Source organism: Chiloscyllium punctatum, chromosome 49 (genome assembly GCF_047496795.1).
Source record: "Chiloscyllium punctatum isolate Juve2018m chromosome 49, sChiPun1.3, whole genome shotgun sequence".
Lineage (NCBI taxonomy): Eukaryota > Metazoa > Chordata > Chondrichthyes > Orectolobiformes > Hemiscylliidae > Chiloscyllium > Chiloscyllium punctatum.
In genome coordinates this window covers 45620879-45648087 of record NC_092787.1, presented here as the reverse complement: position 1 = coordinate 45648087, position 27209 = coordinate 45620879, and the positions used below count along the sequence as shown (strand labels likewise).

The 27209-nt window shown below is 42.0% G+C and overlaps 1 protein-coding gene across 9 annotated transcripts in view; it reads right to left on the bottom strand.

The window, feature by feature from the left end:
• The window catches only part of pnpla7b (patatin-like phospholipase domain containing 7b), a 340731-nt gene that overhangs the window by 262429 nt on the left and 51093 nt on the right, over positions 1–27209 (bottom strand). For all 9 annotated transcript variants that reach the window (XM_072566409.1, XM_072566407.1, XM_072566410.1 and 6 more), the window contains exons 7-11: positions 22212–22352; positions 16510–16669; positions 14132–14212; positions 4205–4333; positions 2675–2755 (exon numbers count right to left, since the gene is read on the bottom strand). In XM_072566409.1, the coding sequence (XP_072422510.1) occupies positions 2675–2755; positions 4205–4333; positions 14132–14212; positions 16510–16669; positions 22212–22352 (592 nt within the window). The remainder of the gene's footprint in view (positions 1–2674; positions 2756–4204; positions 4334–14131; positions 14213–16509; positions 16670–22211; positions 22353–27209) is intronic.

Here is a 27209-nt window from a genome sequence, read left to right as displayed (position 1 = left end):
CAACCTCTCAAGCTTGTTATGCTGATCTCACCTCAGCCTCAACATTTCATTCGTGCCTGCTCTCCACAACCTTTCAACCCATTACTAATTAAAAATTTGTGTATCCCCTCCTCAAATTTACTCAATGCGCCAGCATGTATTCCACTTAATGGCACTCAATTAAATGAATCACTGAATCCTCCATTAACATCTGGGGTTACCATTGAACTGGATTAGTCATATAAATTCTCTGGTTACTAGAGTAGATTTTCACTGAATCTCTAAAGTGTGGAAATGCCGTTCAGCCCAATAAGTCCACTCTAGCTGAGCTTGAAGTTTTGCTTTCAGATGCTTCATCACCATACTAGATAACATAGTCAGTTAGAGTCTCTGGTGAAACACTGGTGGTATGACCTGCCTCTCTATTTATAGATCTTGATTTCTTAAGGTGGGTGATGTCATTTCCAGTTTTTTTTAAGGGAATGTAGCTAGGATCTAAATCGATGTGTGTATGGATGGAGTTCTGGTTAGAATGCTATGCCTTTAAGAATTCGCGTACACGTCTTTGTTTCACCTGTCCTAGGATGTCTTGTGCTGTACCAGTCAAAGTGGTTTCCTTCTTTGTCTGTATGGATGGAAACTCGTGATAGTGGGTCATGCCTTGTGGTGGCTAGTTAGTGTTCATGTATCCTGTTGGCAAGTTTCCTGCCTGTTTGTCCAATGTAGTGTTTTTTTTAAAACAGTTCTTTCCACGTGAGAGGATCCTGGGGATCATATCCACTACATGGACTAGTAATTGTTGTTGTTATAATCATTGTATGCTGTGTGTCAATAACCTGCTTAAATACTGGCTGGCAGATTCTTATGAATAAGAGCCTTTTAGGTGGTTATCATGGAATGGAAAAAGGAGGGAATGAGATGTTAAAGTAATTTGTTCTGTTGACCTACAAGAAATTGGATGTCCCGAGGGTAGGGTGGTATGGCTTTGTTTTGCAGGCACCATGTAAAAAATTTACATTGCCATCGCTGACTATTCAGAAGTAAATTTATATGGTCATCTCCTATTATTTACATGGTCACTTCCTGCCATTCAGAATTAATAAGAACATTGCAGTTGGAATCCTGACCATGCTTAGTTAAAAATAATTTACAACAGATCTGGCCATTAAGGGATGACTTACATTATATAGTTTCTGCAGATAATCAGGTCACTGCATTGTCTTGAGTGGCTTGTGACTGTGGGGGAATGGCTGGGGGTTGTCCTGTGGGCAGTCCTGACTGTGATGTGAGATTTTGTATAAAGGAAGAACTGTTCCTTTATTCAGAGAGTTTTGCTTGGCACGCTTTGCAAGCTTTGCAAAGAGTATTAAGTGATCCTTCAAAGCTTGTACTTGCTTAATAAATTTTGCCTGTTCACAGAAATTGGTGTATTGCAGTTGCATCATGTGTGTATGACTCTCAAGAAATATAACCTAATACCCAAAGTCTGTTTATCATCTACATGGTACAAGTCAGGAATGTGACGGAATACATCCCACTTGCCTGGATGAGTGCAGCTCCAACAACATTCAAGACACTTGACAATATCCAAAACAAAGCAGCCCGACTGATTGGTACCACATTCACAGCCTCAACTACAGAGGCAAAGTAGCGACAGTGTGCACCATCTACGAGATGCACTGAAGAAATTCTGAAGGCTGCTTGCACAGCACCTTCCAAATCTATAACCACCACCATCTCGAAGGACAAGGGCAGCAAATACATAGAAACCCCACCATCTGCAAGTGCCCCTCCAAGTCACTCACTATCTTGAATGGGAAATATATTACCATCCTTTTATTATCACTGGGTCAAAATCCTGCAACTCCCTAACTGCATTGTGGGTCGACCTACACCAAACGGACTTCCACAGTATAAGAAGGCACCATACTATCACCTTCTCAAAAGCAACAAGGAATAGGCATTAAATGCTGGCTCAACAGCATTGCTCATATGAATGAAAATAAAGACACTCAATGTGTAGCATAGTCAAGAGCGCCAGGTGCCTTTAAACCTATAGATGCCAAAGCTTTTTAGCATTGGGGGCTTTCTGTGAGTCATGTCTGGATCTGTTGTAGATTCATTCATTGAGATTAAATTCTGTAATTACTCAATAACCCCATTGTTGAATCATGCAATTATGAAGACGGAAGAAAACTGATTAAATAAACTTTGACCTTCGATAGTCTATCAATTCCTATGGTTTATGCACAAAACCACCAAACACTGTAAAGAGTTAACAGAGTGAAAAGCAATACACCAAGTCCCTTCAGCATGAACTTAAACAATTAAGTTGCAGCACTAAACAAAACAATTAAGTTGCAGGAAACCAACCCCATTGCCTCTGATTTGACACCAATATCTGATGAAACAACTTTTAAAAAATTAGCCCTTATTTGTTTTCTTTAAACTCCGTTATGAGTCAACAATCAGGGATAATAGCTGTCCCAGTATGGGGCACCCTCCGCAAGCTGTGGTATACATCATGAAGCAACAATATTATAATTCTAGCATTTCATATGGCAGTAAATATAACTCAAACTAGCCACACAAGATATCTGTACCCCTAAGTGGTGCATTAGCGAAATTCATCAAGCACTGATCTGCATTTTTAGGCTGAATGAGCAGTTATTTTTCACTTGTTTTTGTCACGTACCGAATTGAACAGCTCCTTTGTCAGGCCCAGATAGTTGTGTAAAGCCAAAAAGGTCACTCTTTGCAAGCGCACCATGATTATCTGAGGAAAACAGAAACAGCTCTGTTACTCTCGGTGTCACGTCGGTTTTAACAGAATTTCCTAAGAGCACACCAGGTAAATGTGAGACAATGAAAAGCAGTTAGCAATACATTTTCAGATATCCTCCTTCCAAAGTGAACTTCCACACAGGGAACAAGTTGTGAGCTACATAAAAATTCAAAGTAAATACTGACAATTACTGGTTTATTATTGATGGCAGTATCAATGTGCAGTATGGAAATTACAGCCTCTGGAGAAATATACAGATATAACATTGAAATGCCCTTTATATTTGCTCAACAGATTCAGTGACATCACCACTGTGGAAATTTTGTGAATGGCAAGTAATACAATTATTTTCAATGTATAAAAAAAGCTTTATACCAAGAGTAATGGTAATTTCACAGGAATCGCCAATAGGTGAAACAACTTTAGTCATCATGCAGGTTTTTGCCATTTCTCTGATTCTCTTGCCAATTATCCAAAGCTGCCTCCTCTAGTTACCAACGTTTCCCCACCCATATAAGTTTTGTCTTATTCTTGAAACTCTTCGTGAATTTGAACCTCATGAACAAATCTCCCCTCAACCTAAGCTATTCCAAGGAGAACGATACTAGTTCCTCCTTGATTCCCTCATCCCTGATATAATTCTAGAACATTGCCACTGCACCTTCACCAAATCTTGACATCCTTCCCGAAACGTGTGGTCCAGAACTCAAAAATCCGATACCTGCTTTTGCATACACTTCCGCCATTTTAAAAATATCTTCTTAGTAGCTTTCTCAATTTATTTGCCACTTTTAAAGATTGTGTACCTGCGACTCTAAATCTACTTCCAATCTAAGGTTTTTGGCTTAATTTAAATTGCCTTTCTTCCCACCCAAGTCATCATGGACACTTCTTTGCCAGTATGTCTGTATCCTCCTGCTTACTGTTTAGTACATTGCCAAGTTAGGAGTCAACTGCAAACTTTTAATATTAAGCCTTATAATTCCAAATCCACATCAAAAGAGCAGTGGGTCCTGTACCAATTCCTGGAAGACACTACTGCACCCAATCCATGAACCAGCTGTTCACCACTTTCTGTTCTCTAGCCAAATTTATATCCAAGCAGCATGATTAATCCCAGGAATTTCAGTTCTGAAAACAAATCTATCATGTGTATTCTACCAAGTGTGTGTATTTTGAAAGTCCATATATCTAGTAATAACCACAGAAGTCCATTAACTAATTTTAAAATCTGAACACTGGAGGAGAGAAGTAGGACCGTGTCTGGTCTCACTTCCCCAGAAACGAGGCTGCACCAAGTCATGGCAATAGCAACTCTTTTGACTGGCCAAGAGCAACCCTTCCATACTTCCCGTCCAAGGGAAGGAAACCAAGTCAAAATTTCAACTGCACCTTTCCGTACAACAGTGCTGTTTTAAAAGTTAAAAAAAATACTCTTACCTGAACCACTCTGACCAGGGTTTCTGGGTACTTCTGGAAGACTGATTGAAATGCACTAGCAGGCAAGCGCAGAACAGTGGATGTACACACTGCCCTGGCAGAAACAGTTTTGTATGGAGCAGGATAACCCTAGAAAATGATTAAAGCATTAACGCTTCAGAAAACTTAAAACTGTATCCTTTAAAACACTTCAGATAGCACTGCTACATCACTGAGGCTGAATGCTTAACTAAGCATACAAATTAGAAGCATCAATAAGCTATTTGGCCCTTTAAGGCAGCATCAAAATTTAAGAGGATTTGACTGATCTGATTGCATCCTCAAATCCACATTCCTGCCAGTCCCGAATAACCTTTGAACCTTGTTGCAGTGTTTCAGTTTATCTGGTCAAAATAGCTAAAGGAGGCCACAAGGTGTGGGGATAGATAGAGAACTCATGTTGTTTGAGTTGAGTTTCAGGAACACTTTTCCATTTTATATCAAGATAACTTAGTTGCAAGCCTAATGCAACATAAAAGTAAGTAATGTACATTTAAGTAATCAAAAAAAGGACTAGGTGCCACTTGATGGCCTAGTGGTAAGGATAATGCCAAGTACAGAATGAATTCATGATCAACTCAAAATGCTCTATCTACCACACTCGGCATGCTAAGAACATCACAATCAGTCCAAGTAAGGAAAAGTTGAAGGAATGGAGGGTGGGAGAAAGATAACAAGCTAAGAGTTTCTGCTCCGAGGTGTTATCCAGTGATTTAATCATGAAGAGGAGAATCAGCTGAAGATAGGATCAAATCTAACCAAAAACCTGTTTACTGTTAATTAGAGTTAAGGACCAGCACGTTCCTGTGAAAACAAAGGTTAAGGATGGTAAGATTTCTGAATCCTGGATGACAGAAGAAATTAAGAACTTGGTCAAAAATAAAGGAGGATGTTTAGGTAGCTGAAGAGTGAGCCCTCGAAGAATACAAAGATAGCAGGAAAGAACTCATACAAGATACTACGAGGTCGAGAAAGGGCAAACAGGTTTCAGGAAAATCCCAAGACATTTCATACATATAAAAGAAGCAAAAAAGGGTGGCTGGGAAAGGGTAGGTCAACTCAAGGACAAAGGAGGGAGTTTGTGTGTGGAGCTGGAAAAAGTGGGTGAAGTGCTCAACAAATACATTGCATCGGTATTCACAAAGGAGAAGGACACGGTGGATGGTGAGTTTTGGAAGGGGTATGTTGATATTCTGAGCACATCAATATTAAAATGAAAAGAGGTGCTTGGTGTTTTAAAAACATTAAGGCAGACAAGTCTCCAGGACCTGATGGGATCTATGCCAGAATGGTGAGGAAATTGCTGGGGCCTTTTACAAAATCTTTGTATCCTCTTTAGTCACAGAAGAGGTCCCACAGGACTGGAGAACAGCCAACATGTTTCCTTTGTTTAAGAAGGGCAACAGGAGTAATCCAGGAAACTGTAGACCGGTGAGCCTTATGTCAGTAGAATACAAATTATTGGAGAAGGTTCTTAAGGACAGGATTTACTCACGTTTGCAAAATTATGGACTTGTTAGCAATAGGCAACATGGCTTTATGTAGGGTAGGTCATGTCTCATAAACTTGATTGCGTTTTTTGAGGAAGTGATAAAGATGATTGATGAGTGCAGGACAGTAGATATTGTCTATGCATTTTAGCAAAGCCGTTGACAAGATCTCTCAAGGCATACAGAAGGTGAACTCAAGTGGGATCTGTGGTGAGTTGTGAAGATGGATTCAGAACTGGCATAGTCACAGAAGGGAGAGAGTAGCAGTGGAAAGGTTTTTTCTAAATAGAGATCTGTGAGGAGTGGTTTTCCACAAGGGGACCCTGTTGCTGGTAATATATATTATATATATATATTATATATATATATATACACACATAAATAAATGACTTGGAGGAGAATGTAGGTGGTCTGATTAGTAAGTTTGTGGATGACTCAAAAATTGAGGGAGCTGTGGAGTGTGAGGAGAATTGAAAGAGGATACAGCATGATATACAGGGGTTCAAGGTAATTTCCTCAAACTCCAGGAGCAGTAATTACTACTTTATAAGCTGCTGCATTGTTTGGAAATTTGGAGAAAAAAAAAGATTAAAACAATGGCACTTTAAAAAGGAGAAAAAGACACAGGCAGAGATCACATGGGCAGTGATTCAAATGGAGAAAAAAAACATCACTGCTGTCGGACCCAACAGTGAATCTACACAGTTACTGCCTTTGCTGTTTAAGTTCAAGGATCTCTGGACATCAGAGTGTGTCAAAGAAAAATTGACAAACAGCGAAATTCACAGCCGACCTTGGAGAAACTTGCATGAGAGAGCTCACAGCACAGAAGCAGTTAAATGTATAGTTTTAAGTGCAATCTTGCTGTTCCTTTTTTTTTCGTGAATCTACAATAGTGAGTAGACTGGGTTTTTTTTTTATTATATGTTTAATTGAGAACTGTTCCTTGATTAAATTTGAAAAAATATAAAACATATATATTAAGTCAGCCTGGAGCAGTGCTTTTTAACAGTAAGACTGTGCTATTTTCTGAGTTTGTAGACTGTTAAGGTGCAAAGATGGCCTTGGGTAGAGTGATGTTTTCTTCCTGTAAAATGTGGGAAATTAGGGAGAGATTCAATGTTACTGGTGATTATGTCTAAGGTAAGTGTGTTTGGTTGCAAATCCTATCAGTTTGCATGGATCAGTTATACAAACAGAGGCAATAAGAAATTTACAGGAGCTAGGTGGTGTGATGGATGGCAGTTGCAGGGAGAGAGAAAAACTGCAGACAGTGTCAGGTAAATGGGTTATCTCCAGGAAAGGTAGGAGAGGGAGGCAGGTAGTGCAGCATTCTCCTCCAGCTATCAACACCTCAAACAAGTATGCTGTTTTGGAAAATGCAGGGGGTGATGGACTGTCAGGGAAATGTAGCATGAACAGCCAAGTTTCAGTAACCGAGAATAGCTTTAAAGACGAGGGGTATGTCAGGTTCCAAGTGATCAAATATGATAGGGCACTCTATAGTCAGAGGGACAGACAGATATATCCGTGGCCAGCAGCAAGAAATCAGAATAGTGCGTTACCTCCCTTGTGCCAGGATAAAGGATATCTCGGAAAGAGTGCAGAATATTCTCAAAGTAGGTTGTGGTATACAGTGGAACTAACAATTAGGAAGGGAAAGATCCTCGAGGGTAGTACTATCTGGATTACTCCCGGTGCTACGAGCTAGTGAGGGTAGGAATAGGAGGATAGCACAGATGAATGCTTGACTGAGGAGCTGGTACAGGAGAGAAGGGTTCACATTTTCAGATCATTGGAATCTCTTCTGGGAAAGAAGTGACCTGTATAGGAAGGACACATTGCACCAGAGCTCAGAATTAACAAAGGGATGATCACCTTATTGGGATTGTACTGTAGACTCCCCAATAGTCAGTGGGAAACTGAGAAACAAATTTGTAATGAGATTTCAGTTAGCTGTAAAAATAATCGGGTGGTTATGGTAGGGGATTTTAACTTTCCAAACATAGACTGGGACTGCCATAGTGTTAAGGGTTTAGATGGAGAGGCATTTGTTAAGTGCGTACAAGAAAATTTTCTGATTCAGCATGTGGATGTAGCGATGGGAGAAGGTGAGGTGTCAGTGGGGGAGCACTTTGGGACCAGCAACCATAATTCTATTAATTTTAAAATAGCGATGGAAAAAGATAGACCAGACCTAAAAGTTAAAGCTCTAAATTAGAAGACGACCAATTTTGACAGTATTCAGCAAGAACTTTCAAAAGTTGATTGGGGGTGGACGTTCAAAGGTAAGGGGATGGCTGGAAAATGGGAAACCTTCAAAAATGAGTAAAGAGTCCAGAGACAGTATACTCCTTTTATGATGTAAGACAAGTCTGGGACGTGTTGGAAATACTGGATGACAAGAGAAATTGAGGTTTTTTAGTTAAGAAAAGGGAGCATATATCAGGTATAGACAAGACAGATCGAGTTAATCCTTAGAAGAGTATAAAGGCAGTAGGAGTTTATTTAACAGGGAAATCAGGGGGGCAAAAAGGGCACCTGAGATAGCTTTGGCAAATATGGTTGAGGAGAATCCAAAGCCATTCTATAAATACATTAAGGGCAAAAGAGTAACTAGGGAAAGAATATGGCCCTTCAAAGATCAGCAAGGCAGTCTATGAGTGGAGACGCACGAGATGGGAGAGATATTAAACAAAGTATTTTACATCATTGTTTACTGTGGAGACACACAAGGACATACAAGACAAAACGCGGGAACCAGATGGTGACATCTTTAAAAATGTCCATATTGCAGAGGTGGTGGTCCTGGATGTCTTAAAATGCATTAAGATGGGCCCTACACCTCTGTGGGAAGCTAGGGAAGTGACTGCCGGACCCCTTACTGACATATTTGTATCATCGATAGTTACAAGTAAGGTGCAGGAAGATTGGAGGTTGGCTAACGTGGTTCCACTATTTATAAAAAAGGTGTTAAGGAAACGCCAGGGAACTACAGATCAGTGAGCTTGATATCAGTGGTCAGCACTTCGCATAGCCTTGGAGCGGGAAAGGAGCAGTTACCAAGGGAAGATATTTAATTGAGGAAAAGGAAATTATGACGCTATCAGACAGGAGTTGGAAAGTACAGACTGGGAGCAATTGTTCTACAGAAAGGGCACAGCAGACATGTGGAGACTATTTAAGGATAGCTTGTTGTGAGTGATGCATGAATTTGCTCCTCTGAGACAGGTAAGAAAAAGGTAAGATTAAGGAACCTTGGATGACGAGAACAGAGGAGCTTCTCGTCAAAAGAAAGAAGGCAGCTTACACAAAATGGAGGAAGCAAGGAGCTAGCACAGCTTTAGAAGATTACAGGCTTGCAAGAAAGGGGCTCAGAAATGGACTGAGAAGAACCAGGAGGGGCACAAAAAAGGCTTCGCAAGAAGGATTAGAACGAACCCAAAGGCATTTTACTCATACCTGAGGAATAACAGAATGATCATGGAGAAGGTAGGGCCGATCAGGGGTAGCAGAGGGAACTTGTGTGTGGAGTCTGAGCAGATAGGGGAAGCCCGAAATGAGCTTTTTGCTTCAGTTTTCACCAAGGAAAGGGAACTTGTTGTAAATGAGAACTTTGAGGAGCTGGGATACAGTCTTGACCAGATCAAGATTGATGAAGTTGATGTGCTAGAAACTTTGGAAAACATTAAGATCGATAAGTCCCCAGGCCCAGACCAGATTTATCCTAGACTGCTCTGGGAAGCGAGAAAGGAGGTTACTAAGCCGCTGGCGAGGATACTTGCCTCCTCACTCTCCACGGGAGTCGTACCGGAGGATTGGAAGGAGGCGAATGTTGTTCCTCTTTTCAAGAAGGATAATAGGAAAATCCCTGGCAATTACAGACGCGTCAGTCTTACGTCTGTGGTCAGCAAAGGTTTGGAAAGAATTCTGAGGGATAGGATTTATGACTATTTGGCAAAGCATAGTGTGATTAAAGGCAGTCAGCATGGCTTTGAGAGGGGCAGGTCATGCCTCACAAATCTTATTGAGTTCTTTGAGGAGGTATCAAGACAGATTGACGACAGTCGAGCAGTGGGTGTGGTGTATTTGGACTTCAGCAAGGCATTTGACAAGGTTCCCCATTGTAGGCTCTTTAACAAAGTCAGAAAGTATGGAATACAGGGAGATTTGGCTATCTGGATTCAGAATTGGTTGGCTGACAGAAGTCAGAGTGTGGTTATAGATGGAAAGTACTCTGCCTGGAGGCCAGTGTTGAGTGGGATCCTGCAGGGCTCTGTTCTTGGGCCTCTGCTCTTTGAAGTTTTTATAAATGACTTGGAAGAGGAGGTTGAGGGGTGGGTTAGTAAATTTGCAGATGACACAAAGGTTGGAGGTACAGTTGATAGTACAGAGAGCTACTGCAGGCTGCAGCGCGACATCCACAGGATGCAGAGCTGGGCTGAGAAATGGCAGATGGAGTTCAACCTGGATAAATGCAAAGTGGTGCATTTTAGAAGGTCAAACTCAAATGCTGAATGTAGAATTAAAGACAGGACTCTTGGCAGTGTGGAAGAAGAGGGATCTGGGTGTGCAGGTACATAGATCTGTCAAAGTTGCCACCCAAGTGGATAGGATTGTTAAGAAACCCTATGGTGTTTTCGTTTTCATGAACAGTGGGATCGAGTTTAAGAGCTGCGAGGTTTTGCTACTGCTCTACAAGTCCTTGGTGAGACCACACTTGGAATATTGTGTCCAGTTCTGGTCACCCAGAACTGGACACCCTGTATCTTCAGGAAAGATACAGAGGCTTTGGCGAGTGTGCAAAGAAGGTTTACCAAGATGCTGCCTGGACCGGAGGGCTTGCCTTATAAAGGCAGGTTGAATAAGCTCGGATTTTTCTCTCTGGAGAGGAGGAGGAAGAGAGGAGACCTGATCGAGTTGTACAAAATAATGAGTGGAATAGAGAGTCAATGGCCAGAGACGTTTCCCCAGGGCAGGATTGACTGGTACGAGGAGTTTGACGATATTAGGAGGAAGGTATAAAGAAGATGTCCGAGGTAGGTTCTTTACGAAGAGAGTTGTGAATACATGGAATGTGTTGCCAGCTGTGGTGGTGGAAGCAGAGTCATTGGGGACATTAAGCAATTGCTGGACAGGCACACGGATAGCAGTGAGTTGAGGGGCATGTAGGTTAAGTTACTTTATTTTACATTAGGATTAAACCTCAGCACAACATCGTGGACCAAAGGGCCTGTTCTGTGCTGTAATTTTCTATGTTCTAGATCTGGCTTGAAGGTAGAAGGTGGTAGTGGTCAAGAGTAGCTTTTTAGATTGGAGGCCTGTGACCAGCAGTGTACCTAGGACCGGTGCTGGGTCCACTACATTTTGTCATTTATATAAATGAATTGGATGTGAACATAGTGGATATACTTAGTAAGTTTGCAGATGACACCATAATTGGAGGTGTAATGGACAGCAAAGGTTACCTCAGAGTACAACGGGATCTTGATCAGATGGGCTAATTGGGCTGAGGAGAGGCAGATAGAGTTTAATTTAGATAAATGTAAGGTGCTGCATTTTGTGACGACAAATTAGGGCAGGACTTATACACTTAATGGTAAAGTCCTGGGGAGTGTTGCTGAGCAAAGAGACCTTGGAGTGCAGGTTCATAGCTCCTTGAAAGTGGAGTCACAAGTAGATAGGATAGTGAAGGCGGTGTTTGGTATGCTTTCCTTTATTGGTCAGAGTATTAAGTACAGGAGTTGGGAGGTTATGTTGGGCTGTTCAGGACATTAGTTCGGCTACTGTTGGAATATTGTGCGCAATTTTGGTCTCCCTCCTTTAGGAAGGATGTTGTGAAACTTGAAAGGGTTCAGAAAAGAATTACCAGGATTTGCCAGTGTTGGAGGGATTGAGCTATAGGGAGAGGTTGAATAGGCTGGAGCTGTTTTCCCTGGAGGGTTGGAGGCTGAGGGATGATGTTATAGAGATTCATAAAACCATGCGGGCATGGATAGGGTAAACAGACAAGGTCTTTTCCCTGGGGTGGGGGAATCCATAACCGGTTAGGGTGAGAGGGGAAAGATTTAAAAGAAACCTAAGGGGCAACTTTTTCACACAGAGGGTGGCGTGTGTATGGAATGAGGTGCCAGAGGAAGTGATGGAGGCTGGTACAATTAGAACATTTAAAAGGCATCTAGATGGGTATATGAATAGGAAGGGTTTAGAGGGATATGGGCTAAGTGCTGGCAAATGGGACTACATTAATTTAGGATATCTGGCCAGGATCCGAAGGGTCTATTTCCATACTGTACATCATTATAACTCGGTGGAGAAATGGCAGATGGAGTTTAATCCTGCATTTACATGGCTTACCCACCTAACCTATACATCCCTAGACATTACAGGGCAATTTAGCATGGTTGATCCACCTAACCTGCACATCTTTGGACTGTGGGAAGAAACCAGACCACTCAGCAGAAACCCACACAGACACGAGGACAACGTGCAAGCTCCATGCAACCGTCACCTGAAGCTGGAATCAAACCCAGGTCCCTTTGGTGCTGTGAGGCAGCAGTGCTAACTGTTGAGCACCGTGCCAAAACACCAAGTCAAAAACTGGTATTTATAGATCAATTAGCTTAGCATTGGTCATGGGGAAAACATTAGAGTCTTTTCAAACAAGTAATACCAGAGCATTTAATAGCGCACAATATTATCAAGCCGAATTAACAAGGCTTCATGCACTGAACACAAGACAGAGATGAGGAACAAGAATGCATGCACAACACTGAAGTTGAAAGATGCATTCAATCTGATAAATATGATCTGAACAAGTCAGTACATTATAGAAACAAAATGATTCTCTCCCAACATACTGTTACTCATTGAAATATATATATATTTGTTTCACCGTATCTGAAGTGAACAACAAGGTAAGCACTACTGTTCAATCAAAGCAATTGCGATCGTATCAAATAATTGAATTGGGTGTTTGGTACAAATTGTAGAAGAAGTGTAGCGCAGACATTCAAACAAGCAGTAAGCTCAAGTCACTGACTGTTATTCACACAAAATCACACAGATTTCAGTTTGTCTAAGTAAAATTAGTTGTTCCCAGATCATGGGTACACCGTGTCAAGTGCACCGAGCTAATAAAATCTAGAATACCTCAATGTGCATCCTTGTCATGATCACTATGAGAAAAGCTTTTCACATGAGTGTCCCACTTTCTCACAAGAGAATTATGTCAAAATGAATTCTGGTCATGAGCAGGTTGAAAATTTGGCTTCAGACATCATTTTTCAGCTACCAAGATTTGGGGGAATTTGACTGTTACTTGCAAGGTAACAGTGGAAAGAATGAGAAAATGAATCACGTGCTCTCAAGTTTTCTCGAAACAAAACTGGAAAATGTAATCATATATAATTTCTCCTTAACCAAAATACAAGAAAGGGAACACAGGAAGCTGAAGATGAAGCAAACAATCATGCAAACATAATTTTTATTAAGTGCCTATATTGTTTGTACAAGGTTGCTACAACATGAAAGGAAACTCCTTACATGTTTAAATTTTATTGCTTTAATCTTTTCCGCTCATGAAATGAGGGAGTCACAAGCTGGGCCAGTAATTAGTACCATCCCCAGTTGTTTTTGAGAAAGTCCTTTTGGAACCTCTGCAGTTCTCGGTATGCAGTGACCTTGGGTGTTATATTACCATTTGATTCACCTTGAAGATGAAAGCTAAAAGCCTTCTGTTAATTAAAAGGAGCTCAAACAAGGAAATAAATCTCCAGATGCCAGCAGGCTATGATTTAAATAAGTAGACTTAACATACAGTGGAAAATTAATAATTGTGTTGATGTCATTCCATCAACATTACAAAATATGCAAGTGCAAAGCATTAAATAATTTGGACTCAGATACTCTAGTTGTGCAGAACATATGTAAAAAGGTGACAGATCCATCTGAACTGCTGATAGCTGAAGAATTCTTTGCATCTTGTTGACCACAACCTTAATAGAACAGGCAAATATCAGGCAAGACATTGATACAATTGTTCCAAGGGCAGATATTTAGAATTAGTAGTGGAACTAGATGCAAAAAGAGTGCTCTCTTAAATCTATGTGATCAGGTCTGAAGATACAACACAAGTGAATTAAACTCAAAACAAATACCAAGTACTTTCTGACAAAATTTTCTGAAAAGGTTACTTCCATTCTGGTGAACGGTTCTAACTTGTCTCAAGGCCCTAGTACTTGAGTGGTGGTGGTAAGATCAAGATGTAATTCCTGCATTTAATCAGTAACTAGTGACTCCTTCTAGAATATACTAACTACTGTATAGTTAGTTGTGATTCATCTGGCATCTAAAAAACATATTAAAATGGCCTGCACATAGTGCACTATTTACTTACAGTAATAACATCCAGAATACTGAGAAGACTATGCACACTGTCACCTGGAAGGACTTCTTTCACCACAACTTCAGTGCCATCCTGTTCAAACAAAGAACAAAAACTTCGTCATTGATTCAAGTTACTACCTGAAGTCACTAATGTGTTTCAATTGATCTTACTAACCACCCCAAACTACATTTTTTGATTATCTGGCACAGTTGATCAGTATATAAATAAACTAAAAAGAGAAAGACATCACATCTCCACACAGAACTCATTTGCTCGCAAAAGAGGGCAGCACGGTGGCTCAGTGGTTGGCACTGCTGCCTCACAGCACCAGGGACACAGGTTAGATTCCAGCCTCGGGTAATTGTCTATGTGGAGTTTGCACATCCTCCCTGTATCTGCATGGGTTTTTTCCAGGTGCTCCGGTTTCCTCCCACAATCAGGTGACTAGCCATGCTAAATTGCCCAGTGTTCAGGGATGTGTAGATTAGGTGCATTAGTCATGGGCAAATGTAGGGTAATAGGAAAGGGGAATGAGTCTGGGCAAGATACTCTTAGGAGGGTCTGTTTCCAAATTGTGAGGGTTCTAGAACTTGATATTTTTGTTAAATTTGTCTTCCTCAACTTGAACGTGTCTCCCAGTTCTACTGATGCAATTTATATCATTGTTAAATGAGGCATACTGGAGCAAGTCATTGGTGCATAAAGTTTCAGCATTGTACCAACATTCGATTAGATCAGCCGGCTAACAAGTAGTCTAACCTCATCCACCCACCTTGATCCCTAACTATTAATACCCATGCTCAACAAAATGCATCTATAAGACTTAGTTATTCAATGGGTCTAGTTTCTCAATGTGTATCCAATGCCAGAGAGAGTCATTTATTTCAAGATACCTCTGTTGCCCATCATGTCATTGGTGAGACACTATGAACTGCAAGTCCACAGGCAAGAAGCGATTTGGATTTCATCCCAGGCTAGTTCTAAGTAGCTAATAATGGATTGCCAACAACAGAGACCTGGGTTGTTTTTTAGTTATTCATTTTGTGGGCCATGGGTGACACTGGCTGGGTAATATTTATTGCCTGTCACTAGTTGCCCTTGAAAATGTGGTGGTGAACTGCCTTCTTGAACTGCTGAATTCCACCTGCTGTGGGTTTACCCACAATGCCATTAGGGAGGGAATTCCAGGATTTTGGCCCAACGGCAGTGAAGGAATGACAATACATTTCCAAGTCAGGATGGTGAGTGGCTTGGAAAGGAACTTGAAAGCTCCCAAATACCTGCTACCTTTGTCCTTCTAGATGAAAGTGGTTGTGGGTTTGGAAAGTGCTGAGGATCTTTGATGAATTTCTGTAGTGCATCTTGTTGCTGCTGAGCATCGCTGGTGGTGGGAGTGCATTCTTATGGACTTGGTGTCAATCAAGCACGTTGCTTTCTCCTGGATGGTTCAAGCTTTGAGTGTTGTTGAGGCTGTAGTCATCCAAGCAATTTACACTCCTGACTTGTGCCTTGTAGATGGTGGACAGGCTTTGGACAGTCCGGAAGGGAGTTACTCACTGCAGTATTTCTAGCCTGTCCTAGTAGCTACTGCATTTGTGGTAAGCCCAGTTGAGTTTCTGATCAATGATAACCCCTAGGATATTGATAGTGGGTAATCAGTGATGGCAACACCATTGAATCTCAATGGGCAATGGTTAGCTTGGTTTAGAGGAGTTAATGAGCTGGATAGTTTGAGAGAACTGGATAACTATCAGGAGAAATATAGACAGTATCACAATATGCTGTAGGGAGGGATTACTGAGTGATATTGTGGGGGTGGTGAGATGACTATTATCATCACAGTCAGTAGCAAAGGACACTGTCTGGGAAGAGCTACTGAATTTAGCAGAATGTGGAGGCTAGTCTTATATCAGTAGAGCTGATCAACAGTTTTAGCTGTTGACTTTTTTTTTTCAGACTTGGAAGAGCAACCAAGCTCTACACCGTTAGGGAGCTGATTAACCCAGGCAGGGTAATCCATAGCAGGGATATCTGTCAGAGTTATAGACAGTAACAAAGATCACTGACTGAGAGGATTTACTGGGCTGACAATGTGATTCATTCCTCCATCATAGATGAAGCTCTATGAGTAATGACTCCTGCTCAGGATATCAACCCAGCTTCATCACACACATCAAACAGTGTAACTCCTCAAAGACAACAACTCCAATATGATTAGACTCTGCTACTTTAACATAACTATTAAAAGCAAGAAAAGTGAGCTTATTAAAGTCAGTGGCTCCAATGGTTTAATTTTTGACCTGAACCAGAACATGTCACTAATTAACAGGACCAAAATAAAATGTTCCTAAATGGTTCTTAGACACAAAAGGTCCTCACACTCTTACATTCTCATTGATGCAGAGTTCCAGTTTCCCATCCTGTACTACATGGATGCTGTCATCAATCTCCCCTGGACGGAAGACGTATTCCCCTTCATGGGCTTGTACAAAGATCATATGTTTACATAGTTCCAGAAATAGCGGTTTCTCAAAATGTCCCAGCACCCTGCAAGGATAAAGAATGACACATGTTGCACTGCAATACAAATAATAGAAGCTGCTGAAGATGCCGCATCAAGTCTACTGCATTTGTAAAAGGGCAAAATTACATCAGATTTTCTTTTTAACACTGCACTCTCACTGACCCTTTTTACAGATTCATGGCAGAACTACAGGCATGTGTATGACCAGTTCTGATTCCCCTTTGTAAGGGGCTTCATTCAATATCCTAACACAGCTGATGTGAACCATACCATGAAATGGAAGCATAAAACGAAAGAACCGAATAGTGTTTCATATCAGGTTGCTCTTGCAAGCCTCCGAAAGCCAGTTTTGGAATACAGAGGAACCTCGATTATCCAAAGGACACGGGCAGGCAGTATTTTGTTCGGTTTATCGAATTCAGAATAATCAAATGTGGAAAACATAGTTTAGCCAAGCATCGGGACCTTGCAATCTTGCCGTAAATCCGATAATCAGATAATCGAGGTTCCTCTGTATCTTGGAATATCACTACAATAAAACCAAACTGCTAGAAAACAACACTAATTCCTTGGTGTGCATCAGGTCCACTGCTCTGTGCCAGGTCAGCTACAGAACACCTTACAAATGTCAGTGGGATAAGCCCTTTAGTTGAGTTGAAGGAATAGGAACATAAATATATGTTTTGATAACCAGCCAGGACCAGCTGCTGACCATTTTATCACTCTTACTGGAGAGGGTCATGTTAAAATCTAGTGGAAACAAAGTCCACCTTTACTGTGACATCTACCCCCAGTCATGAAGTAAACCCACCCTATCCCAAACCCTTGCCCAACAATATGCTATCAAATGCTGCCAACATCTACAAAACTACACCCGAGTTAGGGTCACTGCCTTTGTTGAACAGTGGATAAAATCTTTCTGAATTTGACTCTCAATGTACATGTGCTGCATATCAGAGTAATTCAGCAGTCACAATACCGTGAATGTACAGAACCAGGGGGCAACTTTAATGCTATCTATACAGGACTCAAATTGTCTCTAACCACATACCTAAATTTCTTCCCTAATCTCAATTTAAAACACAGGATGTAGGAACACAGGAATAGGATTAGGCCATTCAGCCCATTGAGCCTAGCTTGCCTTCTAGATCATGGCTGATGATCTCTTCAATGCCATTTGCCCACAATTGATCATTATTCCCTAATGTCTTAGTCTTCAGAGACCTATTGATTTCTGTCTTGAACTTGCATGGTCCTCTAGGCAGAAAACGCCAAAGGTTCACCATTTCCTGAATTAATCTTTATTCCAAACTTAATAGCTCCGCTTATATTCGGTGTCTTTGTTCCTGGTGCTAGTATCACCAGCCACAGAAACGTCCAATCTAATACCTATCTTGTCCCAAACCAAGAATTTTCAAAGTTGCAATTAGATCAGCTCTCAATTCTTCAAAATTCTAGAGAATACTGACGCAATTTCCTCAATCTCTCCACGTAAGACTATCCCACCAACCTAGGTAATCTGGCAAACATCCTTTGAAATCCCTCTATGGTGCATTCCTCCTTAGATAAGGAACCCAAAAATATATGCAATACTCCACTTGATGTCTCACAGAGGCTGTATAAAACTTCAGCGAGATTTCTTCAATTCTGTACTCAAATCTCCTTGCAACGAATGCCAAAATACCATTCACTCTCCTAACTGCATGCTAGCGCTTAATGATTCATCGACAAAGATGCCCAAGAGTCCTTTGGAAACCTGTAATTCCCAATCTCTCAGCATGAAGGATAAAAGAAATATTCTGACTTCTGGCTTTTTCTACCAAGGAGAATAACTATTGACGTCCTGGGGTTAGCACTGACCAGAAACTGAATTCGACTGTCCATTTAAATAATCCCGGCTGTAAGCACAGGTCAGAGGTTAGGAATGCTGCAGCTAGCACCTCACTGTCTGATGCCCCAAAGTCTGATCGCCATCCTCAAGATGTAAATCATGAGTGTGGTGGAACAGTCCCTATTTGCTTAGATGCATGCAGCTCCAACAGCATCCATGGCAAAGCATTCCACTTGATTAGCACCTCATGTTAAAACGTTCACTTCTTCCACGACCTTCCTGCACGTTCCATGTTCTTTGAATCATAGAATCCAGACAGTGTGGAAGCAGGCCTTTTGTCCTACTGGGTCTACACCGACACTCGAAAAGAGCATCGCAGCCAGATCCATCCCTTTGGGAGTAAAGCCCACAGATTTTGGACCTCGAATGCTTCAGAGAATAGATTAGATTGGATTCGATTACTTACAGTGTGGAAACAGGCCCTTCGGCCCAACAAGTCCACACCAACCCTCCGAAGAGCAACCCACCCATCCATTTACCCCTTCACCTAACACTAGGGGCAATTTAGCATGGCCAATTCACCTAACCTGCACATTTTTGGACTATGGCGGAAACTGGAGCACCTGGAGGAAAACCACGCAGACACGGGGAGAATGTGCAAACTTCACACAGACACTTGCCTGAGGCAGGAATTGAACCCGGGTCTCTGGCGCGGTGCCACCGTGCCGCCCGAATACTGTTGCCAAATTGTAATTTCTTGTGCATTGGCCCAGTCAGTGATCAGAGGGGGGTTATTTTATGACTTTTAGTCGCATCTGCTCCAATCCTCAATTTCCAGTTGGATTCGATAGCGAGAACCTAAGCTGCTTTATTTTCCTCAAGTTTGGCAATGAGGCAAAATACAGCACTCCTATCCGACTCCTTAATGATTGAGATTAGTTGTTTCAAGATTGGTTGATTCTTTCAGACTGCCCGGCTTAAAATTGCACTGGGTCATACTTGGACCATCCGAGGATCCCTGATCCTGTGCCAAAGTACAAGACCCAAATTTTTAAAAATGTCCACAAGTTCAGATCCCATATTTTAACATGAAAGCATAAGGTGAAAACAAGCTTCACTAATGTCTAGCCAAAGTTATCAAGATAGTATATATTTCCACACACAAAAGGAGTGGCATCACTTCTAAATGATCTAGCTGTAATTTTCCATTCAAAAATCCCAAATCAATTAACTTTACTCTAACTGATGAACTTATTAATCATTTGTGCCTTCAACCCACTAGGTCCAAACTCCAGAATTCCTTTGTAATACATTACTGCCTTTTGCTCTTAAGAGCATAACTTGATTACACAACTTTGACTAAGATTTGATCACACAGAAACTCAATGGGGAAGCAGGCCATTTGGCCATCGAGTCTGCACTGACCCTCTGAAGGGCATCCCATCTAGACTGCTATCCCATCCAGTCTGCTACCTCATCCCCGTAACCCTGCCTTTCCCATGGCCAATCCACCCATCCCATACATTCCTAAACGCTATACCCAATTTAGCATGGTCAATCCACCTGACCTGCACAACTTTGCACTGTGGGAGGAAACTGGAGCACCCAGAGGGAACTCACACAGACACGGGGAGAATGTACAAACACCAAACAGATAGTCATCCCAGGGTGGAATTGAACCCAGGTCGCTGTGCTCTGAGGCAGCAGTGCTAACCACTAAGCCATTGTGCCTCTCAAGTGTTTCGCACACTCAGTTTCTTTGCGAACAGTTCTACAAATCACCTTGGAAAATGTTATGAAAGATGCAATACAAATGTAAGTTATTGTTGTTTACACTGCCAAGCAGTGATAATGCCCCCAATTTAAATTTCAGGTATAGGGTTTGTGCTGTCATCAGATTACTACAGTCCTCATCAAGCCAGTGAACTAAGGCTGACTTTGCCAGTATTTTACAATATTTACTATATTTAAAGATTGTTTGTTGAGAGGATAGATAACTTGCCCAATAAAATGATAATGCAGCTTAAAGCCTGTCATAGCTTCCCAGTAGTCTTACAAAGTTGTTTATGCACATTTATTTTGAAATAACTAACTCATAACTGTCAGTATTGAAATTATTTTAGTCATTAGCCTACAATAACATATAGCCAATTCAGTTAAGAAATCACTTAGGTACAGAGAAAGAGAGGGATGAAGATAGATACATTACCATAGAAAGCATTAGTGTGTGCTATAAGCATCATTTTAATTTTACCCTCCCATTCTGTATCTGTTCTCACCCTCCCTCTCATTTCCTCTTATCGTTCTAAACTCCCGCTTTGCTGTTATTCTGTCTGCATTCCCTCTCTCTCGGTCCATCTCCCATTATTCATTCACCACGACACCAGTTCATGCTTAATCAACTGTCTAACTTCAGAAAGCAGTTTCATGGCTCCTTTGAGTCACTTCAGAACACTGTAAAGTTTAATCATGACCACTGCAATCTTGTGTTCAGATTTAAAAAGGAAGACTGACATTGTAGGACCTCAGGACATTCAAAGTATGTCACAGTCAACACATAGCACCATTTTGCACACAGCAAGATTCCACAACATCATTAATAACCAGGTCATTATTTTTAATAATGCTGGTAAGAAAAGATAAATTTTAGGAAGGGCACCATGGAGTTCTCCCCTGTTCTTAAAACTGGTAAATTGGGATCTCAGAAGGATGCAATTGCACTGGAGAGGGTGCAGAGGAGATTTAGCATGATGTTGTTTGGGCTGGAGTATTTCAACTATGAAAATGGACTAGAAGGGCTGGGGTTGAAAAAAAAATCCCCTTAGTACAGGGATCAATAACCAGTGGGGGGGGGGGGGGGGGGGGGAGAAAGAGGAGGTTAGAGAGGATTTATGGAGAAATGTTTTCATCCAGAGGATGGTGGTTATCTGGAACACATTGCCTGAAAGCAGGATAGAGGCAGGAACCATTAAAATATTTAAGAAGTATTTAGATGAACACTTGACTCACCATTGCACACAAGGTTATAGGCCAAGTGATAGGAAATGGAACTGAGTAAATAGATGCTTGATGACCAGAATGAACAAGATAGGCTGAAAGGCCAATTTCCATACTGCAACATCCTATGACTGTTGTGATCTACCTTGGACTGCAAAAACAACCTCAGTTTAGCAACTTGTCTAAATAGTATTATCTCCAGTACAGTGTTTCTTGAATAATCCACTGTTAATTGTAGACTGCGTGACTGGAGTGGGACTTGAACCCACAAACTTCAGATGGGAGGCTACCACTGGGCCATAGCAAACATTATTTAATATGATTCAACATTCTGTTGACTTTAATTATTGGTGATATGTTTAGCATCAGGTCCACTGAGATGGAAGATATGGCTGTAACCAGTACTCAAAGTAATGGAGACAAGTTGTTGGATTCAGAACATTACTCAAAAAGTTTACTGGTACATTAAACAATCCTGAAATAAGTACAAATGCCCTCTAAGGAACAGCAAATTTGCATTGCAGCAACATCAATTACAGAGGAACCTTGATTATCTGAAGGACATGGACGGGGAGTATTTTGTTGAATAAATCAAATGCCGGATAACATAGTTAGCATCGTTAACATCAGGACCTTCCGATCTTGTTTGGATCATCTGAAATTCAGTTAATCAAATGCTGGATAATCAAGGTTCTTCTGTATACAGGGAAAGTGGCATTACCTATTTGGTTGCTTACCTAACATTCTTGAGCATATAAAGAACCTCAGATGGCAAGTGGGAATTTTTGACATCAAACTCGGTCAGGTCAGCCTCCAGAAGTGAAGAGGGCGGTTCCTTTGGCTGCAAGGTTGGTGGCTCCTTCTTGAGTCGGAGTATTCTGCAAGACATCAGTAAAACAAATTAACAATGCATTTTATAAATGTTGAGGTACTTTGAAAGTAACATGAATCATTGAAAATAATTGAATGCATGTCTCCATCAACACTACACCAAACAGCTCAACTGTTAGCAAGCGCACCTATTCTTAGTAAATTCTCAAGACACCCACCCTCAATGATAATCCCTGTGGGTAACTATTTCTAGCAAATTGTACCATCTGTTCACTACCTTCTTTTAAGGCTTCACATCTAAAGCATTGCATTTTGAGATGATTATACAATAGCAACAAAATCCTATTCCCCAAAATATTTAAAATAAAGACGAAAAAGCATTGAAGACAGTTCTGATTGACAAGGGTCATCAATGACTAAGTAGTTCCTGAGCAAATATTCCCATTCCTGCCAGAAACATCAAATGCACCAACATTACAATATCTGTGAATTCAAGAAGACCACATTCACATTAGCAGTCAAACTTCACAACTCTAAGTTCAAGCATTGTCAGTACTATCCTGCACAAAATTAATGATCAGCTGAAAATCTGCAACTTATATCCAACATTAACCATCTGCTGGACCTCTCTGATCTAATGCATAGAGGTAACAAGACTCATTAGACATAGAAGCAAGAGGTGATCGTGTCTGCTCCGCTACTCAATTATTCATGACTGATTTGATGACCCTCAACACTACTTTGCTGCCTTATTACGGATTAGAAATTTGCCTGCCTCAGTCTTATATATATTTAATGACCCAGCCTCAACTGCCTTCTGCGGCACAGAATTCCACAGATTCACTATCTTCAAAACAAAGTTCCTTTCCCATCTGTGTTGAGTATGCAACCCTTTTATTGCAAGATATGACCTCTGGTCTGGATTGTCCCTCAAGGGGAATCACCCTTTCTGCATCTGCCCTGTCAAGCCCTCTAAAAGTCTTTACGCTGCAATGAGGTCTCCTCTCATCTTTCTAAACTCTAATGAGTACAGGAGCACATGATGCACATGTGGCTGCCAAAGGTTAGCAGATGCTGCAGCTACTAAAGAATGAAAAAGGCAGAGACATATTTAGTGTCTGGGGTTTAATGATCTCCAGACCTAATTTAACATCAGTGCAATCACTCCATAGTGCACAGAAATGCTTCAAAGCAATTTTAGAATCCAACATTAAATTATTCCCACTATTCACATAACCAGTGTGATACCTACAGCCACTGACATGTCACCCATTTCTCCAGGAATGACCAAAATTTAGAAAGGCAAAATTTATTACTGTACAACTGACAAATGTTTGCATATGATTTTATAGCCATTGAATGCATTGGTTTATGATAACCCTGGCTAGAGAGCTTGTTTCCATAAGGGATCTAATTTGATGATGAGATACTAAGAGCAGGATGAGTGGCATGGGAGGGTAGAAGAAATAGGATGAGGAGGGAATAAATGTAAAGAGTGTGGGCATGCTGAGGACAAGAGGATGTGATGCATTTATAGCTGTTGCTGGCAATGACAATAACCACAAAAAGTAAGTGATATCAAATACTTCTTTTAATTCATCATGGGTTTCGAAGTTGGCTGGAAAGGCCAGTATTTGCTGTCCAGCTCAGATTTCCCTTGAACCTAGTGGATGGCTACATATGGTATTTGAGAAGGCAGTCAAAATCAACCACACTAATGTGGGTCTGGGGTCACATATAGGCTAGACCAGCTACAGATGGCAGATTTACACATCTGAACAACATTGGTAAATCAGATGGGCATTCAGCACGATCATGGCTATCATGATTACCATTATTGAAACTGATTTTGTACTGCAGATTTATTGATTGAAATCAAAAATCATCAACTGCTGTGCGGGATTTGAATCTGTATACACGTAGGCAGTGACACTACCTCTAAGCTACCATCGCCCCTTCAAATATTTTGTAGCATCTACTAAAACAAACCATTACTTTGAGTGCAAGTGTTTTGCACTTTTCTGCTGGCCACGTAATAACGACTGATTGCAACCAAGCAACGTTCAATTCCAAGCCTCCTGTGTTGATTTTAGTTCAATACTTTGTTGCATATATATAGGTACCAACTGGATTGCTCTCAAATACTACAATCAAGCTAACTCAATATGAATCATATATATTGTTTTACTTCATATTAAAGACATCAAATCAGCAAAAGTCAAGCCAGTCCCTTCCCTCTCTGCTTATAGTCAATGTTTACACACTTTAAATCCTCACTGCTGCATTTGCAAAATTATGTTTATTGTCATTGTGTGGTGATAGATTGATGTAAAATTTTAACCTACCATCTTCTTCCCCACAATACAGCAGATTTTTAATCTATTCCGTCATGATTGATGCAAAATGTCAGGAGGAGAAAGTGAGGACTGCGGATGCTGGAGGTCAGAGCTGAAAACATGTTGCTGGAAAAGCGCAGCAGGTCGGGCAGCATCCAAGGAGCAGGAGAATCGACGTTTCGGGCATGAGCCCTTCTTCAGGAATGAGGAAAGTGTGTCCAGCAGGCTAAGATAAAAGGTAGGGAGGAGGGACTTGGGGGAGGGGCATTGGAAATGCGATAGGTGGAAGGAGGTCAAGGTGAGGGTGATAGGCCGGAGTGGGGGTGGGAGCAGAGAGGTCAGGAAGAAGATTGCAGGTTAGGAATGTGGTGCTGAGTCCGAAGGTTGGGACTAGGATAAGGAAACTGGAGAAATCTGAGTTTATCCCTTGTGGTTGGAGGGTTCCTAGGCGGAAGATGAGGCGTTCTTCCTCCAACCGTCGTGTTGCTATGGTCCGGCGATGGAGGAGTCCAAGGACCTGCATGTCCTTGGTGGAGTGGGAGGGGGAGTTGAAGTGTTGAGTCACGGGGTGATTGGGTTGGTTGGTCCGGGTGTCCCAGAGGTGCTCTCTGAAACGTTCCGCAAGTAGGCGGCCTGTCTCCCCAATATAGAGGAGGCCACATCGGGTGCAGCGGATGCAATAAATGATGTGTGTGGAGGTGCAGGTGAATTTGTGGTGGATATGGAAGGATCCCTTGGGGCCTTGGACAGAAGTAAGGAGGGAGGCGTGGGCGCAAGTTTTGCATTTCTTGTGGTTGCAGGGAAAGGTGCCAGGAGTGGAGGTTGGGTTGGTGGGGGGTGTGGACCTGACGAGGGAGTCACGGAGGGAGTGGTCTTTTCGGAACGCTGATAGGGGAGGGGAGGGAAATATATCCCTGGTGGTGGGGTTCGTTTGGAGGTGGCGGAAATGACGGCGGATGATATGCTGTATATGGAGGTTGGTGGGTGGTAGGTGAGGACCAGTGGGGTTCTGTCCTGGTGGCGGTTGGAGGGGCGGGGCTCAAGGGAGGAGGAGCGGGAAGTGGAGGAGATGCGGTGGAGGGCATCGTCGATCACGTCTGGGGGGAAATTGCGGTCTTTGAAGGAGGCGGCCATCTGGGTTGTACGGTATTGGAACTGGTCTGCCTGGGAGCAGACGCGGCGGAGACGAAGGAATTGGAAATATGGGATGGCGTTTTAACAGGGGGCAGGATGGGAGGTGGTGTAGTCTAGGTAGCTGTGGGAGTCGGTCGGTTTATAGTAAATGCTCCCACGAGGAGGTTGAACGGTTCATCCACTTTACCAACACCTTCCACCCCGACCTCAAATTCACCTGGACCGTCTCAGACTCCTCCCTCTCCTTCCTAGACCTTTCCATTTCTATCTCAGGCGACCGAATCAACACAGACAGGTCAGGTCCACACCCCCCACCAACCCAACCTCCACTCCCGGCGCCTTTCCCTGCAACCGCAAGAAATGCAAAACTTGCGCCCACACCTCCCCCCTTACTTCCCTTCCATATCTGCCACTATTTCACCTGCACCTCCACACACATCATTTATTGCATCTGCTGCACCTGATGTGGCATCCTCTATATTGGGGAGACAGGCCGCCTACTTACGGAACGTTTCAGAGAACACCTCTGGGACACCTGGATCAACCAACCCAACCGCTCCGTGGCTTAACACTTTAACTCCCCCTCCCACTCCACCAAGGACATGCAGGTCCTTGGACTCCTCCATCGCCAGACCATAGCAACACAACGGTTGGAGGAAGAACGCCTCATCTTCCGCCTAGGAACCCTCCAACCACAAGGGATGATCTCAGATTTCTCCAGTTTCCTTATCTCAGTCCCAACCTTCGGACTCAGCACCGCCTTCCTAACCTGCAATCTTCTTCCTGACCTCTCCGCCCCCACCTCCACTCCGGCCTATCACCCTCACCTTGACCTCCTTCCACCTATCGCATTTCCAATGCCCCTCCCCCAAGTCCCTCCTCCCTACCTTTTATCTTAGCCTGCTGGACACACTTTCCTCATTCCTGAAGAAGGGCTCATGCCCGAAACGTCGATTCTCCTGCTCCTTGGATGCTGCCTGACCTGCTGCGCTTTTCCAGCAACACATTTTCAGCAAAATGTCAGGGCAGAGCGAGGAAGAACTATGTCACTATTCATACTGGGGTAGAGTTTTAAAACTCGAGCTGCAGAGATTTTGCACAAATTCAAGGATAAGTCACCTTTGCTCATCCTATCAAAGTGAGCAACTGTACAAAACACCAGGTTGGAAACGGTAATTTGGATGAATTGTGACTCAAACCAGCAGAACTCCTAAGCAATACAATAAAAGCACTTACAATTTGATATACATCCAGGGCCAGATGACATTAATCATCTAAGATTTATGCTCACTGTCTATTGGATTAAACCAACACCAAATTATTAATCTTGTAAAATGCTCTGCTAAACTTATTCCTTGTTTTGACAGGCTATACATAAGGAAGTTATATATATGGGGGCATAAAAAATTAAGAACATTTGAAGTCCAGTCCTGC